The sequence below is a fragment of the Trichechus manatus genome, unplaced genomic scaffold, assembly GCF_000243295.1.
Source record: "Trichechus manatus latirostris isolate Lorelei unplaced genomic scaffold, TriManLat1.0 scaffold00182, whole genome shotgun sequence".
Lineage (NCBI taxonomy): Eukaryota > Metazoa > Chordata > Mammalia > Sirenia > Trichechidae > Trichechus > Trichechus manatus.
In genome coordinates this window covers 4529096-4549411 of record NW_004444118.1, presented here as the reverse complement: position 1 = coordinate 4549411, position 20316 = coordinate 4529096, and the positions used below count along the sequence as shown (strand labels likewise).

General features: G+C 38.2%; 1 protein-coding gene across 1 annotated transcript in view; it reads left to right on the top strand.

The window, feature by feature from the left end:
* The window catches only part of LOC101349741 (pregnancy zone protein-like), a 64912-nt gene extending 49056 nt beyond the window's left edge, over positions 1 to 15856 (top strand). The window contains exons 18-35 of the mRNA XM_004387288.1: positions 3986 to 4139; positions 4756 to 4984; positions 5695 to 5821; positions 6019 to 6140; positions 6572 to 6623; positions 7120 to 7203; positions 7766 to 7942; positions 8437 to 8524; positions 9170 to 9326; positions 9773 to 9847; positions 10137 to 10314; positions 10974 to 11197; positions 12087 to 12305; positions 12477 to 12607; positions 12989 to 13079; positions 14119 to 14187; positions 14532 to 14634; positions 15804 to 15856. Coding sequence (XP_004387345.1) covers positions 3986 to 4139; positions 4756 to 4984; positions 5695 to 5821; positions 6019 to 6140; positions 6572 to 6623; positions 7120 to 7203; positions 7766 to 7942; positions 8437 to 8524; positions 9170 to 9326; positions 9773 to 9847; positions 10137 to 10314; positions 10974 to 11197; positions 12087 to 12305; positions 12477 to 12607; positions 12989 to 13079; positions 14119 to 14187; positions 14532 to 14634; positions 15804 to 15856 — 2333 coding nt within the window. The remainder of the gene's footprint in view (positions 1 to 3985; positions 4140 to 4755; positions 4985 to 5694; positions 5822 to 6018; positions 6141 to 6571; positions 6624 to 7119; positions 7204 to 7765; positions 7943 to 8436; positions 8525 to 9169; positions 9327 to 9772; positions 9848 to 10136; positions 10315 to 10973; positions 11198 to 12086; positions 12306 to 12476; positions 12608 to 12988; positions 13080 to 14118; positions 14188 to 14531; positions 14635 to 15803) is intronic.
* Positions 15857 to 20316: the final 4460 nt, after the last annotated feature.

The window sequence follows — 20316 nt, the reverse complement described above, 5'->3', positions numbered from 1 at the left end:
CATAAATGGAAAAATATTCCTTGCTCATGGATAGTTAGACTCAACATTATGAAAATGCCAACTCTACCCAAAGCAGTCTACAAATACAATGCAATCCCAATGCAAATACCAACAGCATTTTTTAAAGAGATGAAAAACTAATTAACTTTACATAGAAAAGGAAGAGGTCCTTGATAAGTAAAGCACTATTGAAGAAGAATAATAAAGTAGGAGGACTCGCACTACCTGACCTCAGACCCTACTATACAGCTACAGTAGGGAAAACAGCCTGGTACTGGTACAACAACAGATGCGTTGACTAATGGAACAGAATTGAGAACCTAGATGTAAATCCATCCACCTACAGTCATCTGATCTTCAACAAGGGCCCAAAGTTCATCAAATGGGGAAAATACAGTCTTTTTAACAAATGATGCTGGCAAAATTGGGTGTCCATCTGCAAAAAAATGAAGCAGGACTCATACCTCACACCATACACAAAAACTAATTCAAAATGGATCAAAGGCTTAAATATAAAACCAAAAACTATAAAGATCATAGAAGAAAAAATAGGATCAATGCTAGAAGCCCTAATACAAGGCATTAACAGGATACAAACCATAATTAACAACACACAAACTCCAGAAAATAAGCTAGATAACTAGAATCTTCTAAAAATTAAACACTTACGCTAATTAAAAGACTTTACCGAAAGAGTAAAGAGAACCTACAGACTGGAGGAAAAAAATTGGCTATGACAAATCCGACAAATGTCTAATCTCTAAAATCTACAGGAAAATCCAACACATCTACAATAACAAGACGAATAATCCAATTAAAAAATGGGCAAAGGAAATGAACAGACACTTCACCAAAGAAGACATTCAAGCGGCTAACAGATACATGAGGAAATGCTCACAATCACTAGCCATTAGAGAAATACAAATCAAAACTACAATGAGATAGTATTTCCCCCCGACTTTACTGGCACAAATGAAAAAACAGAAAATAACAAATGTTGGAGAGGCTGCGGGGAGATCGGAACTCTTATGCACTGCTGGTAGGAATGCAAAGTGGTACAACCATTTTGGAAAACAAGTATGGTGCTTCCTAGAAAGCTAGAAATATAGATACCATATGATCCAGCAATCCCACTCCTAGGAATATATTCTAGAGAAATAAGAGCCATCACATGAATAGACATATGCACATCTATGTTCGTTGCAGCATTGTTCACAATAGCAAAAAGATGGAAACAACCTAGATGTCCATCAACAGACGAATGGATGAACAAACTCTGGTACATACACACAATGTAGTATTATACAACGATAAAGAACAGTGATGAATCTGTGAAGCATCTCACAACATGGATGAATCTGGAGGGGATAATGCTGAGTGAAACAAGTGAATCACAAAAGGACAAATATTGTACAAGACCACTACTATAAAAACTCATGAAAAGGTTTACACACAAAAAGAAACAATCTTTGATGGTTACCAGGGAGGGGAGGGGTGGGAATGGAAAAACACTAAATAGACAATAGATAAGTGGTAACTTTGGTGAAGGGTAAGACAGCACACAATACTGGGGAAGCCAGCACAACTTGTCCAAGGCAAGGTCATGGAAGCTCCATGAACAGATCCAAACACCCTGAGGGACCGAATTACTGGACTGAAGGCTTTGGGGACCATGGTCTTGGGGAACATATGGCTTAATTGTCATAACATAGTTTATAAAGAAAATGTTCTACATTCTACTTTGGTGAGTAGCGTCTGGGATCTTAAAAGCTTGTGAGTGGCCATCCACTGGTCACAACCCATCTGGAGCAAGGGAGAAAGAAAACCAAAGACACAAGAGAAAGGTTAGTTCAAAGGACTAATGGACCACAACTACCACAGCCTCCACCAGACTGAGTCCAGCACAACTAGATGCCCAGCTACCACCACTGACTGCTCTGACAGGGGTCACAATAAAGGGCCCTGGACAGAGCTGGAGAAAAATGTCGAACAAAATTCTAACTCACAAAAAAAGGCCAGACTTACTGGCCTGACAGACTGGAGAAACTCAGAGAGTATGGCCCCTAGACACCCTTTAACTCAGTACTGAAGTCACTCCTGAAGTTTACCCTTCAGCCAAAGATTAGACAGGGCCATAAAACAAAACAAGACTAAAAGGGCACATCACCCCAAGAGCAAGGACAAGAAGGCAGTAGGGAAGAGGAAAGCTGGTAATAGAGAACCCAAGGTTGAGAAGGGAGAGTGTTGACATGTCTAGGGGTTGGTAACCAATGTTACAAAACAATATGTGTACTAGTTGTTTAATGAGAAACTAGTTTGTTCTGTAAACCTTCATCTGAAGTATGATAATTTAAAAAAAGAAAAGAAAAAGGAGCTGTAACAAACATGAGTTTAAAAAAAAGAAGAAAAGAAAGAAATTAAAGGATGCATTACATTGGGCAAATCTGCTGCAAAAGACCTTTTAAAGTGTTAAAAAGCAAAGATGCCACTTTAAGGACTAAGGAAGGTGCGCCTGACCCAAGTCACGGTGTTTTCAGTCACCTCATAAGCATGTGAAAGCTGGGCAATGAATAAGGAAGACTGAGGAAGAATTGATACCTTTGAATCATGGTGTTTGTGAAGAATATTGCATATACCATGGACTGCCAGGAGAATGAACAAATCTGTCTTGCAAGAAGTACAGCCAGAATGCTCCTTAGAAGCAAGGATGGCGAGACTTCATCTCACGTACTTTGGACATGTTATCGGGGGGACCAGTCCCTGGAGAAGGACATCATGCTTGGTAAAGTAGAAGGTCAGCGAAAAAGAGAAAGACCCTCAAGGAGATGGATTGACACAGTGGCTGCAATAATGGGATCGACCATAACAACGATTGTGAGGATGGTGCAGGACAGGACAGTGTTTTGTTCTGTTGCACATAAGGTCACTATGAGTTGGAACTAACTCCCCGGCACCTAACAACAGCCTTTCTGGTATTTTTTATATAATTACATCCACTACTTACTCTACTATGTTTGAACACACATCCTATATAAACATTCTACTCCAGAAAGGTAAGCTTTTTGCTGTCCCTTTGAAGCATCCTTTCCCACCTCTGTGTCTTTCCTATCCCTTGCATATCCCTTTCCCTGAAATGTCCTTCCCATTCTCCTCTGCTTCCTGTCCTTTAGTGATCATCTTAAGTTCCAATTTGGTAAAAGTAGGTCCCTGGGTGGTGCAAACAAACAGTTTACACTTGGCTACTGACCTAAAGGTTAGTGGTTTCAGTGCACTAAGCATGGAAGAAAGGCCTGGTGACCTGCTTCTATAAAGATTGCAGCCAAGAAAAGCCTATGGAGCAGTTCTATTCTGTAATACATGGGGTTGTCATGAGTTGGAATCTATTCAACAGCAATGGGTTTTGTTTTGTTTTTTGATTTAGGTAAAAATTTTCTTTTTGTTGTTTTTTTTTTTTGGCCAAACTAAAATTCATTCTCTTTTCTTTCTTGAGTCCCCACAGTTTATAAAACATACTTTTCTGTCTCCTATTGTTTATTATGTCTCTGTATCTCACTCACTGGTTTAAAAAAAAAATCATTCCTGAATTCCTCTTGCTTCAGCTGATATCTGTTCCTCTTGTTTGATTCTCAGTAGAATAGAGGACATGTGATCACCACCTCAGTTTAAAGACAATATTTGGTGTATTCAATTACTCTTTATCCTTCCCTTCACCAGTTGAATAATCTTTTTTATTTCAGTTTAGGGAGAGCTACGTTTGCTTTTATTGCCAGAGAAATACAATTACCTCTAGCTTCTATTTGAAGAGGCAATGGGGTTAGCCTTCTTATAGGGCAAATAGATAAGTGAGCAAAGTAACAAACTGGTAGGTTAAATTGTTCCAGTGACAAACATTCCCTGAGCTAATGATCTTATCCTACTTGATAAATAGGCAGTTATTAGAAATTAATGATAAAAATGAGGCTCACAGTGTCTTGTTTCCTCATAGGAATTGCGGCAGCCGGAACAGTACCTGGGTTACCTGCTCCTCCAGGAGTCAGTTATCCAATGATAATGACAGAAAATGTACAGACTGTTCAAGTAAATGAGATAGTCCGGAGGTATTTCCCCGAGACTTGGATCTGGGACTTGGTGATACTTGAGTAAGTTGTGTATTGCCTCGAATTTGGTTTAGGAGAAGATTTGAATCCTTCCCTATATTCTGCTGTTATCCTTGATTCCAGTTCCTTTCAGTTCTGCTCCATTCTTTTCCAGTAAATATTTAGGTTCACGGTTCGTCTATTTCATAGCTAAATAATGCGTTAGACCTCGGTTCCTGAGATCCCTAAAATAATAGAAAGCAGAAAGCTATGCATTCCCCTCTGCCTCCCCCCACCCTCCCAAAAAAGGAACAAATCTTTCAGAGACCTCACTAGGGGTGCCAAACCTTATGTCAAGGTCAAGTTTAATATTCACTGTGCTTAAAAACCAAACCAGTTGCTGTCGAGTTGATTTTAACGCATAGCAACCCTGTAGGACAGGGTAGAACTGCCCCACAGGGTTTCCAAGGATGTAATCTTTATGGGAGCAGATCTTTCTCCCACAAAGCGGCTGATGGTGTTCGAACCGCCGACCTTTCGGTTAGCGGTCAAGCGTTTAACCACTGCACCACCAGGGCTCTTTTTATCGTACTAGGCAACTTAATTATTACGCTCTTAGGTTCAGCTATAGCTCTTGCTAAACAAGGGATTCATTCACTCTTCTTTTTCCCTTCACTAGTTTATCAGGTGAAAGTCAGATGACGGTGAAAGTCCCGGACACCATCACGGAATGGAAGGCCAGTGCATTCTGCTTGTCCGGAACAAGAGGACTTGGCCTCTCCCCCATCATCTCTCTTCAAGTCTTCCAGCCCTTCTTCCTAGAACTCACCCTGCCCTACTCTGTGGTGCGAGGAGAAGCTTTCACACTCAAAGCTACCGTGCTCAACTATTTGTCCCACTGCATTTGGGTAAGGGCACTTCTCTGGAAGTGGGTGAAAGTAGAAGGAAGGAATATGATAACCGCTTATCACCTAGGTCTCTAGTCTCAAGGGTAAATCATAACTGAATATAATGTATCTTAATATTGGGATGAAATAGGTAATAAGAGCAAAGCTACCTGACTTGTTCAAGGTGGTAAGGTTATATTTATTCAGCCCTCTATATCTGTGTTTTCCTAAGTTCAGACATTATTTCCACCTGATTATTTCACTTTTTCACACTGACTAAAGGAAATATCTCTTCCTTGTGTTAACACAAGCCTTAAATCGTGGACATTCCTTATTCTAATTCTTGTCAGCTTTTCAATTCCCTGATTGCAAACACCTAAACTATAAAGCACATGATAGGATTTAGCTTGTTTGCACAATTTCTTAAAGCCTTGTATGTCCCTGGGTGGCACAAGTGATTTGCAATCAGCTACTAACCTAAAGGTTAACATTCTGAATCCACCCAGCGGAGCCATGGAAGAAAGACCTGGTGAACTGCTTCCGTAAAGATCACAGCCAAGAAAACCCTATGGAGCAGTTCTACTCTGTAGCACATGGGGTCACCGTGAGTTGGTGAGTCGATGGCAATGGGCTTCTAGACTAGTATGCATTGCCCCTCTAAGCTTCTTTCCCTATGATTAACCCTATTATCTGCCTCTGTTCTCAAACACACACATGGGTGTGGAGGACAGGTCAGTGTGCAACTGGAGGAGTCTTCTAACTTCCTGGCCGTCCCAGTAGAAAAGAATGTGGAGTCTCACTGCATCTGTGAAAATGGGAGGAAAACTGTGTATTGGACTGTGACCCCAAAGTCCCTGGGTGAGTGATAAATATGTTAACACATTTCACCTCTTACGTTCTGACGATTTGCTTTTCTCTCTGACCCAGAGTCATGCTTTTTCTCCTCTTTTAAGAATGAGTTTATTATTAGAAAACCAGTAGATATACTGGGGAAACTTTAAAAGGAGAAACTACTCAATATAAAAAATCACTGTCTAACCATTCCTTCCCCTCAGGGAAAGTGAATTTCACAGCATCTGCAGAAGCCCTGCAGTCTCAGGAACTGTGCGACGAAGAGAAGCCTAAAATCCAGACATTAGGACAGAAAGATACAGTAGTCAAGCCATTGTTAGTTGAGGTATGTGAGTAATATACTTTCTCTGGGTCTTGAGGGTCTTATTTTATAATACAACATTACCTCATATTTATGTAGGCGTTCTGGGTGATACAAATGGCTAAGTGTTTGACTACTAGGTGAAAGGTTCGTGGTTCCAACCCACCCAGAGTCACCTCAGAAGACATCCTGGTGCTCTGCTTCCAAAAGTTCACAGTCTTGAAAACCTTACAGAGTACAGTTCTACTTTGCACACATGGGGTCACCATGAGTCAGAATTGACCTGACACAAACTAGCAACAATATTTATGTGACAGTGACGCCATTCCCAAGAGTATGGATGTATCTACAGCACCGTTTTTTTGCTATCACTTTCTCCTCTACTTTAAAGTAGTTGCTTTCCTCCTAAACACTCAGTATCACTTTATTTTTTTATTTATTTTTTCAATACAAAGCCTGAAGGAATAGAAAAGGAAGAAACTTTCAACACACTGCTCTGTGCATCAGGTAAGTGTCAAAAATGGATAAAATTCTCATGTTAAGCCACTTGCTGGAGCCTTGGTGGCACAATGGTTAAGAGCTCTGCTGCTAAGCAAAGGGTCAGCAGTTCGAATCCACCAGCCACTCTTTGGAAACCCTATGGGCAGTTCTACTCTGTCCTATAGGGTCGCTATGTGTCGAAATCAACTCGACGGCAACGGGTTTTTTTTTAAGCCACTTACTATTATTTTGAAAAGGAACTTCAGGTCACCAACGTATGTAGAAAACCAGTATTTTACCAATGCCCACTAATATAATCAAATAAAAATTAGCACTAAGAAAATTCAATTCTATACCATCTAGAATCATCTTGAGGACAATGCTCAGTCTGCAGATTTCTTCTCTTCTCTCCTTAAGTATCCCTTGGTGATCTCATCTAGTCATATAGCTTTATAAACAACTATGCACTGGAGACCATTAAATTTACATCTTAACTCCCTTGTATACATTTCTTTTTCTTTAGATACTGGAGTTCCTGAAAAGTTGTCTCTAAAAGTTCCTTCAAATGTGGTTGAAGGATCTACTAGGGCAACATACACAGTTTTGGGTAAGTCTCCAGCTCCAAAGGAAGCTGCTGTCCATCTCTGTAATTCTAGTGCATGGGACCTCACCAGCCATGGTTAATGAAGTTCCTGACACTGGTCATTGATATGAGAGAAAGAGCACTAAGCCTAGGCTAACACAGTTTATTACTCAGAAATGGGATCCAATAAGTGTTGTGCTATTCCTATTATGCCTTGACAGGCTCTTTAAAAATAGCAGGACCACCTCTCTCCGCCCTCATCTTCAAGAGATTGACTAGGTGATGATGCCTCCTAGTAGATTTGAAAATAATTGATAGTTCAGTTTTACCAGATAGGTGGCTCATCAGAAAAGATGTATCTTCTGTCTTTCAGTTTCTTCCCTTCTTTCTCCATCCTTGAACTATCTGCTTTATTCTTCTGCCTTTCACTTTCCTTTCTCTTTTTTGTTTCTTCACCTCTTGTGCTTTCTGGTCTTCCCCTCCATGAGAGATTTGGCCTCTCAGCTAATAATCTATTTTCCTATCCCAATACAAATGATCTCTGAGTTCCTCTGATTTTTTTTTTTTTAACTCTTTTAATCCCAAGGTGATATACTAGGCTCTGCAATGCAAAACCTTCAGAATCTTGTCCAGATGCCCTATGGTTGTGGAGAACAGAATATGGTCCTTTTTGTCCCTAACATCTATGTTCTGAACTATCTTCGTGAGACACGACAGCTAACAGAGAAAATCAAGTCCAAAGCCATCAGCCATCTCATCAGTGGTGAGAGATTAACCCAAATGGAAAAATCTTAATTGATTTCCCTAACTATATCCATCAGTAAACTCAAACAACATCCCTTTGGTTAAGATTTGATAGTCATTGTTGCTGTGGTATCCAATAAAATGTCCCAACCGGAGCCCTGGTGGCCCAGTGGTTAAGTGCTCGGCTGTTAACCGAAAGGTGGGAGGTTTGAACTCACCAGCTGCTCCAAGTGAGAAAAGACCTGGCAATCTGCTCCCATAAAGATTTCAGCCTAGGCAACCCTATGCGGGCAGTTCTACTCTGTCCTACAACATAGCTATGAGTCAGAATTGACTCAACAGCACACAACAACAACAACACACAACCATAAAATTCGATGGTATCATCAGGTCTTGAAAACATTTTAATAAAACAGTAGTTGTCCTATGGTTTCTCAACAAGCATTGAAGAAAAGACTGATTAATCCTCCAGTGTTTCTGCTACTTCATAAGTGTGTAAAACTTCCTCCACAGGGTACCAAAGACAGTTGAATTATAAGCACAATGATGGTTCATACAGCACCTTTGGGGGTCATGGTGGTAGAACTCAGGGAAACACATGGTAAGATAATTATTTACATATACTATCTGTAGACCCATGATATTTCAGCGTTCTGTAAATATGGCTACTTTCTAATACTTGGAGTACCATTATGGAAAAAGTTAGCCTTTAAAAACCCACGTGTATATCATCCCAACCAACTGGATGATCTCACCATTTCATCTCTGAAAGCCCACCTGCTCTGATAGCACAGCTCATAGGGTGAAATAAGTATCTCCAAAATGGAACTATAAGGCAGAAAATGTTATTATGTGAAATGACAGAGGAAGAAGCTTCTACACTGTGCATTAAGGGAAGAGAGGAGGGAAAGGGCATGAAGAGACAGTGATGTAAAAAAATGGGGAAAAATCATTCAGGAAATGGCAGTATTGGTGGTAGGGAGGCTTGGAGACTTTTACAATGGTTGCATAAGAAAAAAGTAAAAAGCATCTACTCTGCAGAAACCAAAAGAGTGAAATATAAGCATAGAGATTAAGATGTTTGCTAGATTAGAGAATAATCAGCTCTCAAGTATCATTTCCCCCACTAATCCTCGCACTGATTTCCCCCACGCTGAATGGTGAAGATCAATGTCTGGAGGCAGTGCACAAAGTGAGTTTATAAGGGAGGTAGTCCTCATGCCTCTGTCTCTTCTTTGCTGGACAGGCTCACTGCATTTGTGCTCAAGTCTTTTGCTCAAGCCCAGTCGTACATCTTTGTGGAGACTTCACACATCATGAATGCCCTCGCCTGGCTGTCACGGAGGCAAAAGGAAAATGGTTGTTTCCAACGCTTGGGATCACTGCTAAACAATGCTATTAAGGTGATGCCTTCTGTAATTTTTTTTTCTGTCCCTAAAGATAGGAATGTGAAGAGGGAATGATGCTCCTATAGGCTCCTCAGATCCTGTGGCATAGCTTTGAGGACAAATGGTGGACTCTAAAGCTCCAAAATCTAGCAATAAGTTAATAGTTTTTTATTGGATGAAATGGTGTGAAAAAAAATACCAATATACTATTAAAAGTGATCTGGGACAGATTCAAGAATTTTAGGGTAAAGAAGGAAAGAAGGAAATCAACAATATGACACAAGAAAAGAAACTGCCTAATGAAATCTTTGCTCTGTTGTACATAAGATCTCCATGAGTTGGAGCTAACTCAGCAGCAACTAAGAACAACAGTGAAGCTGTCCAAGGGGAAAAGCAAAGCTGGCAAACTCTGGCTAAAAATTAGGGAAATGTTTGAGTGTCTCTGCCTCTGATCCTTACAGGGTGGAGTAGACGATGAGGTGACACTCTCTGCCTACATCACCATCGCTCTGCTGGAGATGCCACTGCCCGTCAATGTACGTACTAGCCCAATCTCTGTACCTCCCTGGCAAATGTAAGAAATAAAAAGTATGAAACTATGAACCTCTGAGGAAAATTGGTTCTGAGTTTCATGATATTTAATTTTGGTATACTTCACTGGAACGTAAAGAACTAGGTTCTTTCAGAAACTACAGGGGAAACTATTCTCTGGTCAGAACTGTGATATTACACAAGCACGTTGCCGTTTTTAGTCTAGGGTTTGCCTGGGGACTGTTCATTAGCCTGGTTCTGCTGTCTTAAGATCTCTTTTCATCTTCTTCATAGCACTCAGTTGTCCGCAATGCTCTATTCTGTCTGGAAACAGCTTGGAGATCCACCTCAGAGGCACAAGGGAGTTTTGTCTACACAAAGGCTTTATTGGCCTACGCCTTTGCCCTAGCAGGAAACCAGGCCATGAGAAGTGAGCTGCTTAAATCACTAGACAGAGAAGCTATAAAAGAAGGTAAGAGCTGCCATGGAAAAATTTACCTCAAACGATCACCAGTGATCAAAAGAGGAAAGAGGACCTATTGAGTAGCTATCATGCTACCTTAATTATAATGATTGTAAGAATAATTATCATTTCTCTAACACTTAAATTCTCTTAAGTAACATGGACCGTTTTATTAATTCACTTATTATAGACCCTATACAGAACAACTTTTTCACACAAGTATGTAGCAGACACAAAGACAAGGTGTGACTAGCTGGAACCTTAATTTACCTTCTTGGCAAATATTTGTTTGATTGGTGACTATTAATGCTTTCACTTGATTTATGTCAATACATTAGGTGAGCTCTAATTATAATGATCGTTCACGAGTTAGCTTTTTTTTTTTACTTTAACACTTTTTTTTATTGTGGTAAATACATGTTTAACAGAACATTTGACATTTCAATAATCTTCACATATACAGTTCAATGATTATGTTCATCACATTGTTCAATCATCACCCTTATCTGCTCCCAAATTTTACCATCACCTTTAACCAAAGCTCAGTGTCCCCAAAGCATTGAGTCCTCCTTTACTCCTCCCTCTCACCCACTCCTGGTAACCACTAATAAGCTTTGGTCTCTATACCATTCTCTAAGCTAAAGATAATACTCTTTTCCATTTCAAAGAGGATTCAATCCACTGGAAACGTCCTGGGAAACTTCAAGAAGCTAATGTACTCTATTATCAACCCCGGGCTCCTTCTGTTGAAGTGGAGATGACGTCCTACATACTCCTTACCTATCTTACTGTCCAGCCTTCTCCATCTTCAGCGGACCTGTCTGTGGCATCACGCATTGTGAAGTGGATCACCAAACAACAAAATCCTCAGGGGGGCTTCTCATCTACCCAGGTCTGTGGAGTGACTGCAGGAGGACAGGAGGAAAATAAATATATTAACACATACATAGAGACAACATATTTTAACAGCTGAATAGTTGAGTAGTCGGTGTTTCTAATTCACACCTTCTCCATTCCTCCCTCACCAGCCAAGTCCCAGCCTTATACATTTCATATATGGATTACTGCTCTGTTCCCTTTACACTCTCTCATATCTTATCTCATTAATGGACCCCTTAACAGTACAGGTAGAGTAATTTTCCTAAAGCAATGTTTTCATAAAGATAACTTCCCTGATAAAATACATCTTTTTGCCTCCAAGGTCTAAACTTAGCTAATATTTTGCCCAAAATATTTCCTCTCCCCAGTAAACATGAACACTCTTAGCTGGTTAGGCTGATCCTTTCATTTTTTCTGAAATTGGGTCACTGCTATTTTAATGTCTTCATTTAAAACATCCCTAACTCTGGTCTCCCATTCACCTCTCTTCTATTTATATAAACCTCTTGCATTATTCAGAGATGATCTTACTTCTCACCTTCTTTGCAGTCTTCTCTTACTATTCTATCACATATTTTCTTCTCCCTTCTCTGAATTTTTATTTAAAACTTGTTGCATAAATTTATAAATTATTAAAATAGCCTCTGCTTATGTCAAATATTTGAGTCTAATCTCCATATGCATATTCTAAGATTCTTGAATGAGGAAAATTTTGCTTTTACCCCACAAAGTACCTAGAATAGTTCATGGTTAATAACCATGATCTGAACTGAATTGAAATTCAGTTTAAGGACTATAATTTAGACTGAATACGTCTGAGAGAGGGTAGTGCTAATATGGTTTATATCGAGTTTAATACTGATAGCTTACTGTCCTGTGATTTCTGCACCTATTTTTTTCAGGATACAGTGGTAGCTCTCCAAGCTCTCTCCAAATATGGAGCAAAAACTTTTACTAAAAGTGAAAAAGCAGCTACAGTCACAGTCAAGTCTTCAGGGGCCTTCTCTAAAGAATTCCAAGTAGGGGATGCCAATCGCCTATTGCTGCAGGAGGTCCAGCTGCCAGAGATTCCAGGGGAGTACAACACAACAGTTACAGGAACAGGATGTGTGTACCTTCAGGTGAGACTGCCAGGGCTTGGGGGATTCTGAATACGGAAGAAAAAGTCTCAGAGTGAAATGTGAATTTCAAAGTAGAAAGAGAAATGGGTGCTAAGTGGAAGTGTGAATCACCTGGAAGAGATTGTGAGACTATTTGCAAAAGATAAAGGATTTCTTTTTAATTCATTTTAGACATCCCTGAGATATAACATCCTGCCCAAGAAAGAGCAGAAAGCCCCCTTCACCCTGAAGGTTGATACTCTCCCCAAGAATTGTGATGGAGTAGCTGCACGCAAGAAATTCCAGATTCACATCAACATTAGGTAAATCCTTCATCACTACCAGACCATTTGTACAAGGTGGGGAAATTGTTTTGTTTTGGGGGGGGGGCAACTCAACAGTTCAAAGTCACACGTAATGAATATGGAACACCTCAAGTATGTATTAGAAGAAACTTTTCTTCACTCACTCTTATTGAAAAAACTTAACAATGAGAATAGAATGTTGCCATATTTCCAGAGAATGAGTAAAAAAACAATGGTTTCTCTGAACCACTGTAATGGGAGCAAATAGCATAGATATAGGAACTGAGTGGTAGTTAGGGATAGGGAATGCTAGAAATAAAGCAGATGGGGAGACTGCTGTCTTGAATAATTCCAGTGGATTTTGTTTGAGTGCCTAATACCTATGCCTTGACTTCCTAGTTATACAGGGGAAAGACCCAGTTCCAACATGGTCATTGCTGATGTGAAGATGGTATCAGGCTTCATACCTGTGAAACCATCAGTGAAAAAGGTAAACTCTGAATCCTTTACAGATGAGTCATGACAAGTGCTGACATTTATGATTGTCAATTTTATTTTATTTTATTGATGTGGGTGTTCAAGATTTACTTCATCAAACATGCATATTTAAATAGAGTATGTTTCCATTATTTTAATAGTGGGTATCATGGTTATGTGGAGTCCCTGGGTGGCACTAACAGTTAAACACTCAACTACTAGCTTATTTAAACAAAAGTAAATTGAGCTTAAAAGTGAAATGTAATGTAAAATGAGCTTAAAAATGTAATGTAAATTACATTTGTAGCACATGACAAATGACAAGTACATATGATAATTATTTTTCCTAGCTCAGATTCCTCCTTAAAATATAATTCTAAATCCTTCTTCTTTTTGGGGTTCAGTTTTTTTAAATCTTTTTTTAGAGAGACCTTCACACTTTACCACACAAATAATTGTTCTAACCAAGGCCAACTCAAATGGTGCAATTTATTTATACTCTTAAGTCTCTTTGAGCTGTTAAGTGAAGAAGCACTTTTTTTTCATCCAGTGGTCAAATACAGCAACAATGTATATTAGGAAAGCTACAAATTGTCCACTTTGTGGTATTTAAAAGAATGTTCATGAAATTTCCAATTTCTAGTGGTTGATCAAATTTGAAATCTTAGTGGTTAAGAGAGCAGTCTCTGAAGTCAGACTATATGAACGATACCCAGCTTTGCCATTTATAGTGGTGTAACAATGGATGAGTTAATCTCTTTGTACTCATTTTTCTCATCTGAAAAAGGAGATGATTATAGTTCCTACCTCATAGTGTTGGTATGAAAACTATATAATTTAATACATATGAAATCAATTAAAATAGTGACTAGAATGCAGTAAAGTTTCAATAAATATCATCATCATCCTCATCATATTACTATTATTCCTGAAGCAATTGGTATAAGCAGTTTGGATGCTTCTGAGCACATTTAGGTTATTAATACTTGAAAACTGCTGTCAGCCTAAAATTTCCTCATCCTATATTTCTGGCTTATGCTTTTGACGAACAGCTCCAAGAAAGGCCTCAGATTCAAAGGACTGAAGTGAGCACCAATCGTGTCCTAATTTACTTTGAAGAGGTAAGATTCTCTGTGACTCTGTGCTAGATCTGGAAGAACTGCTAGAGACTCTAAAATTCAATCCAGATAATAAACAAGACTTTTCATATGTATAGGTGGGGGAGGAGAAAATGGCCACGGAGGGAAAAGAAGCCTCCACTGGTCAACAAGACTCAGTTTACTGCATTGGACTGTTCATACAATTGTCTCTTTTGTCCTTAGTTCTTTCGTCCTTATTTTACCTGTCATTGAGTGTGTTATGTAAGTCTTAAAATGGCAGAGCTTTATAATATCTTAATGTGAGAGGATGGTAACTAGAAACTAAGTTAACCTTTTATTCTAATTCAGTTCTCCTGTTTCTTCAGCTAACCAGTCAAAGCCTGAGTTTCTCCTTCTCAGTGGAACAACACATCCAAGTAAAGAATTTAAAACCAGCCAAAGTCAAAGCCTATGATTATTATGAGACAGGTGAGTTTCAGCCATGCTGAGCTTTATAAAGGAACCAATGACCAACCAAGTTAAAGGAACACCTTCTCTGAAACAAAACTCCGCAACATTTCATTGTAAGAAAATGTTAGTTTATGGTCACTGAATAATCACATTCTTATATATTAGCCTATCATCTATCTCCTAAACAATTCTTAGAATCATTGTTACAAACTGATCATAAAGCAATAGGCAATGCTTTGTCTAAATTCCCCTATAAAATTGTTTGGTATGAGTTGAAGATTCTGAAAATATCAGAAGAGTAACAATAACTAAAAAACGACATCTTAGCACTGATGTGTGATGTGAAACCTAAAATGTTATTTATTTTTGACTTGTGCTTTTGGATTGTTGTTGTTGTTAGATGCCATTGAGTTGGTTCTGACTAGTAGCCACCCTATGTACAACAGAACAAAACGTTGCCTGGTCCTGCATGATTCGCCAAATCATTGCTGTGTTTGAGACCATTTTTGCAGCCACTGTGTGCTTTGGATAAACCAAAAAAAAAAACAAACCCATTGCCATCGAGTCTATTCCGACTCATAGCAACCCTACAGGACAGAGTAGAAAGGCCCGATAGGATTTCCAAGGAGTGCCTGGTGGATTCAAACTGCCAACCTTTTGGTTAGCAGCCGACTCTTAGCCACTACGCCATCAGTTTCCATCCTTTGGATAAGCTCACAAAATTTGGAAAACTTTGTAGTATATTAGGAAATTCTTCCATTTACTCATGATTTGGAACTAGAAACTTATGATTCTATATACCAGTACATTATAGCATTTGGTAGTGTTAAAACTCATCTTCTTGTATCAAAGAACAGTTTAGAGAGGAAAGTACAACTGCAATAAGAAAAAAAAGAAGCTGAGAAACAAGGCTACATGGAATCCTATAGGTAGACACATGCACATCATCTGTGTAACCTGTCCCTCAATTCTGTGCCTAAACCCAATTTTCTCCCTTGGTCTCCTTCTCTCAATCCTAAATGACTTCGTATAGAAGTAAGTCACTTTTATTCGCTCCATAGCTCTACTTCATATGTCAGAGCACTACTTTCTCACTTAGTTTACACAATTGATGATTAACTGCTCAGGTGCCTATTACTGAATGTCTTCACTCCTTCTTCACGATATCTGTCCTTTTTGTGCTTCAGATGAACTCACCATAGAAGAGTACAATGCCCCCTGCAGTGCTGGTAAAGTATAAACAGTAAAAAAAAGGAAGGAAAGAGAAAAGAAGGGAGGGAGGGAGGCAAAAAGGAAGGAAGAAAGAAAAGAAAAACAATAAACATTTCAGTTCTCTGCAAAAGACTGCATCTTTAGATGAGTGTATCCTATATTATAAAAGTTGAGTTTACCGTATTATAAAAAACTCCTGATGTATTATTTATGAATTGAACTATTTCAAAAGTATTATAGAATTTCCCAATGGGAAAAAAAGTAAAGTATAATTACTGGTATCTTGGTGGCTTATTTGAGAATGAATCCAAGAACTTGTCATATATAAAAATTAAATCATCTAATATTTAGTTTACAGTTTATACTCAGTGATAATATCTTACATTTATCATTCATAGTTTTTCTAGGATATTTTTAAACTTGTTAGGTAAGGCCAGGTAACATGTCACTTTAATTATCCATATAGCACAGCAAGAGAGATGTAACGTACAAGACCTTCCTCTAGACTGGTTGACCGGATTTATTTTTGACAATACAGTATTTGCTTTGAGAACTTCAGTTCTACACTTTAAAATCTGTAAAATGTCAACGATCCCTACCATGAAAAATAAATAAAATTTTAAGTGAAAATATTTATAATTGAAAAACAAACAAAAAATTCCTTCAGTAGATCATAGAATTTCCCTAATATTTATACTTTTTCTTATAATGTTTAGAATTTCAACAGGGAAATGCTCAATAAATGGAAACTTATGTACTTCATCGGATGGACAGAAGAGAGTAGGAGAAATAAAGGAAGGGAATTTAAAAATACATTATATTTGTATGTTAAATAAATTTATGATACTGATAACTCTGTGTTTTCTTTTGCTCTTCATCAACGTTAGATTTTCCTTCTGAAATATTTCTCTATTCTCCATAGCATTTTGAGACACTAAAAAATCTATACAAAGAGGTACACTCAAAAACACTATAGATAAATCAAAATAGAATTCTAAAAAATGTTTAAGTGACCCACAGGAATGCAGGGAAAAGAAGATAGAGAGAAAAAGAAACAGAAAAATATATATAAAGGCATACTTAAGCCTTAACATATAAATAATTATATTAAGTATAAATGATCTAAATACAATGATTATAAGACAGAGATTGGCAGAGCAGATTAAAAAAAAAAAAAGATCCAACTCTATGCTGTCTCCAATAGAAACTCACTCCTAAAATAATGATATAGGTAGATTGAAAGTCAAATGATGGAAAAAAATATGCCATGGAAACATTAATCAAAATAAAACAGGGGTAGTATGTTAATATCAGATGAAGTAAACTTCAAAGCAAAAAAAAAAAAAAGTTATCAGGGACAGAGAGTTACATTTCATAATATTAAGAGGGTAAATTCAAGAAGACATAGCAATCCTAAATGTGATGGCTCAAACAACAAAACAGCAAAACATGTAAAGCAAAACCAATAGACCTAAAAGGACAAATAGAAAAATTCAAAATTATAGTTGAAGATATCAAAAGTCTTCTCTAAACAACTCATAGAACAACTAGACAGTAAATCAGCAGGGATATAGAACATCATCAACCAACAGGACCGAAGATCAGGAACAAGGCAAGGATGTCCACTCTCACTACTGCCATTGAAAATAGTACTGGAAGTTCTAAGCAGTGAAATAACAAAAGAAAATGAAATAAAAGACCCACCAATTAGAAATGAAGAAATAAAACTATCCCTATTTGCCATAGCAACCCTAAATGTGTATGAACCAGATGTCATGGGCCATCAGATGACATGAGAGTCTATGTAGAAATCCCAAGGAATCTACCAAAAAATTCCTGGAACTAATAAGTCATTCAGCTAGGTCTCAGATATATGGTCAATATATATATATTTTTTAATTGTATTTCTATATACTAGCAATGAATATGTGGAAACTAAAATTGAAAATACAATACCATTTACAATTACTTGGAAAATAAAATAATTAGGTGTAAATCTAACAGAACGTGTACAAGACATGTATGCTGAAAACTACCAAATGTCGAGGAAAGAAATCAAAGAAAGTCTCAGTGAGTAGAGAGATACATCATACTCGTGGATCAGAAGACAACATAGTGAAGATGTCAAATTCTCCCCAAATTGATATACAGGTTTAACTCAATTCCTATCAAAACTCCTGCAAGGACTTTTGTAGATATAAATAGAATAATTCAGAAATTTATATTGAAAGGCAAAAGAGCTAGAATAGCTAAAACACTTGTGAAAAACAAAAATAAAGTGGCAAGAATCACACTCTCAATTTCATGACTTAATGTATGGCTATGGCAATCAAGACTGTGGTAGTGGCAGAGGAGTAGATACATATATATCAATGGAGAGGAAACAACCTAACATGGCATCTTAGTCAGACACACCAGCAAAGATCCGAGAAACCAGGTGAAACAGATACAGATGACAATCTTGGAACACTGAACAGCGAACAGAAGGATGAAGAATTAGATAGAACACCTAATGGAAGGAGAAACTGAATGAAAACAGTGAATGAGGAGATTTACAGATCATAGACGCCCTGCCAGTTGGCCTGGCCCAGCATGGCCACCTTAAGACAAAGTAAGCAGTGTTCCTGGGTGAGGAGCACAGGAAGGCAAATTCACAGAATTCCCAATAGAAAATAGAGATATTGTGTAGACAAATCTGGAGTGAAGCAAGCACCCATAACCCAGCAACTGGTGAGAATACTCCCTGCACCCACACCAGGTGACTGGCATGACAGGCACATCACTTTATCAGCAACACCTGTCACATCCTGACAGGCACCATCTGCACTCTGCCAAACAACAAGCAGGAGATCCTAGAGCCCTCATCCAACATTCACCAAGCTGTAACCTCACACATCCCACATTCATACAGTTCTGGCAGGCTGACTACACGTGCACGGAAACTCCTTGATCCCCCACCACCTACCGAGACACCAATTTGTGCACATGCAGAGGGTCTATTCTATCGATTTGGGTAGCACTCCCTCACAGCAGTTACAGAGACATCCTGCCCTGACCTCCAGAAAATGTACTAACTTCTAGCACCAACCTGGAAGGAACCCATGGTCCCACAAGGGCTGTGAAGGGACCCTGACCACTCAACACTTGTCACTCAATAGCAGGGAAAGAACCTGCTCTCCCTCATCTACTCAATCCTGTAAGGGAAGACATATGAGCCTAACCACAGAGAACCCACATGTGGGTGTGACCCACTGTACCCACTAGTGTGAGGAAATCACACCCAGTCAACTGATACTACCAAAGTCACACATAGACCAGTACCACAAAACAACAACAAGTAAAAATAACACAAGGGAAGAAACACATTCTAAACAGAAAGAGGTGAAACAAATCTCCTAATATATCAAAACAAAACAAAACAAATCAGGACAAACAAACATATAATCAATTAATTAATTAACACCTTAATGCCTTGGAGGCTATGGACAATAACAAATCATATGAAAAAACAAGAGAAAATGTCTCAAACAAGTGAACAAAATGAAGGGACAGAAAACCTTCCTGAGGAAGAAATGGTAATAGAACTACCTTATGAGGAATTTAAAAGACATTCATTTAGGCTCCTCAAAAAGATAAACGAAAAAACAGAAAGAAAAAAAAAATCCCTAGAAGAATTCAGGAAAACCATACAAGAAAAAATAAACTATTATGAACCATACAAAAACAACTAAAAATCCAGAAGATTAACAATAAAATGTCAGAAATGGATAACTCAATGGAAGGACATAGAAGTAGAATTGAATCAATGGAAAAAAGAATCAGCCAAATAGAGGACAAATCCCTGGATACTAATTTGTTTGAGGAACAATCAGAAAAAAGAATGAAGAAAGCCTAAGAGTTATGTGGGACACCATCAAGAGAAATAATTTATGCGTAATAGGAATTACAGAAAAGGAGAAGGAAAAATTGCAGAGAGAATCGTTGAAGACATGTTGGCAGAAAACTTCCCAAATATCATGAAAGGTGAGAAGGTTTCCATCCAAGAATCTCAATGAACCCCACAAAGGATAAACCCCAAAAGAAACTCACCAAGACATATCATAATCAAACTTTCCAAAAGCAAAGACAAAGAAAGAATTCTGAGAGCAGCTCGTCAAAAACATATATATCAGTGGAACAGAAGTCCTATAAATAGTGCTGCATAAGTATAGCCAACTGACTGTTAACAAAGCAATTCAATGGAGGAAGGATAATCTTTGCAACAAATGGTGCTGGAGTAATAAGATGTCCACAGGCCAAAAAAAAAAAAAATTCTAACTAAATCTCACATTTTATACAAAAAAATTGTTCAAAATGGATCACAGATTTAAATGTAAAATGTAAAGCTATGAAACTTTTATAAGATAACATAGCATCAGCTCTTTGGGACCTAGAGTTTGGTGAAAAGTTTTTGGACATAGCACTAAAAGCATGATCCATAGAAGAAAA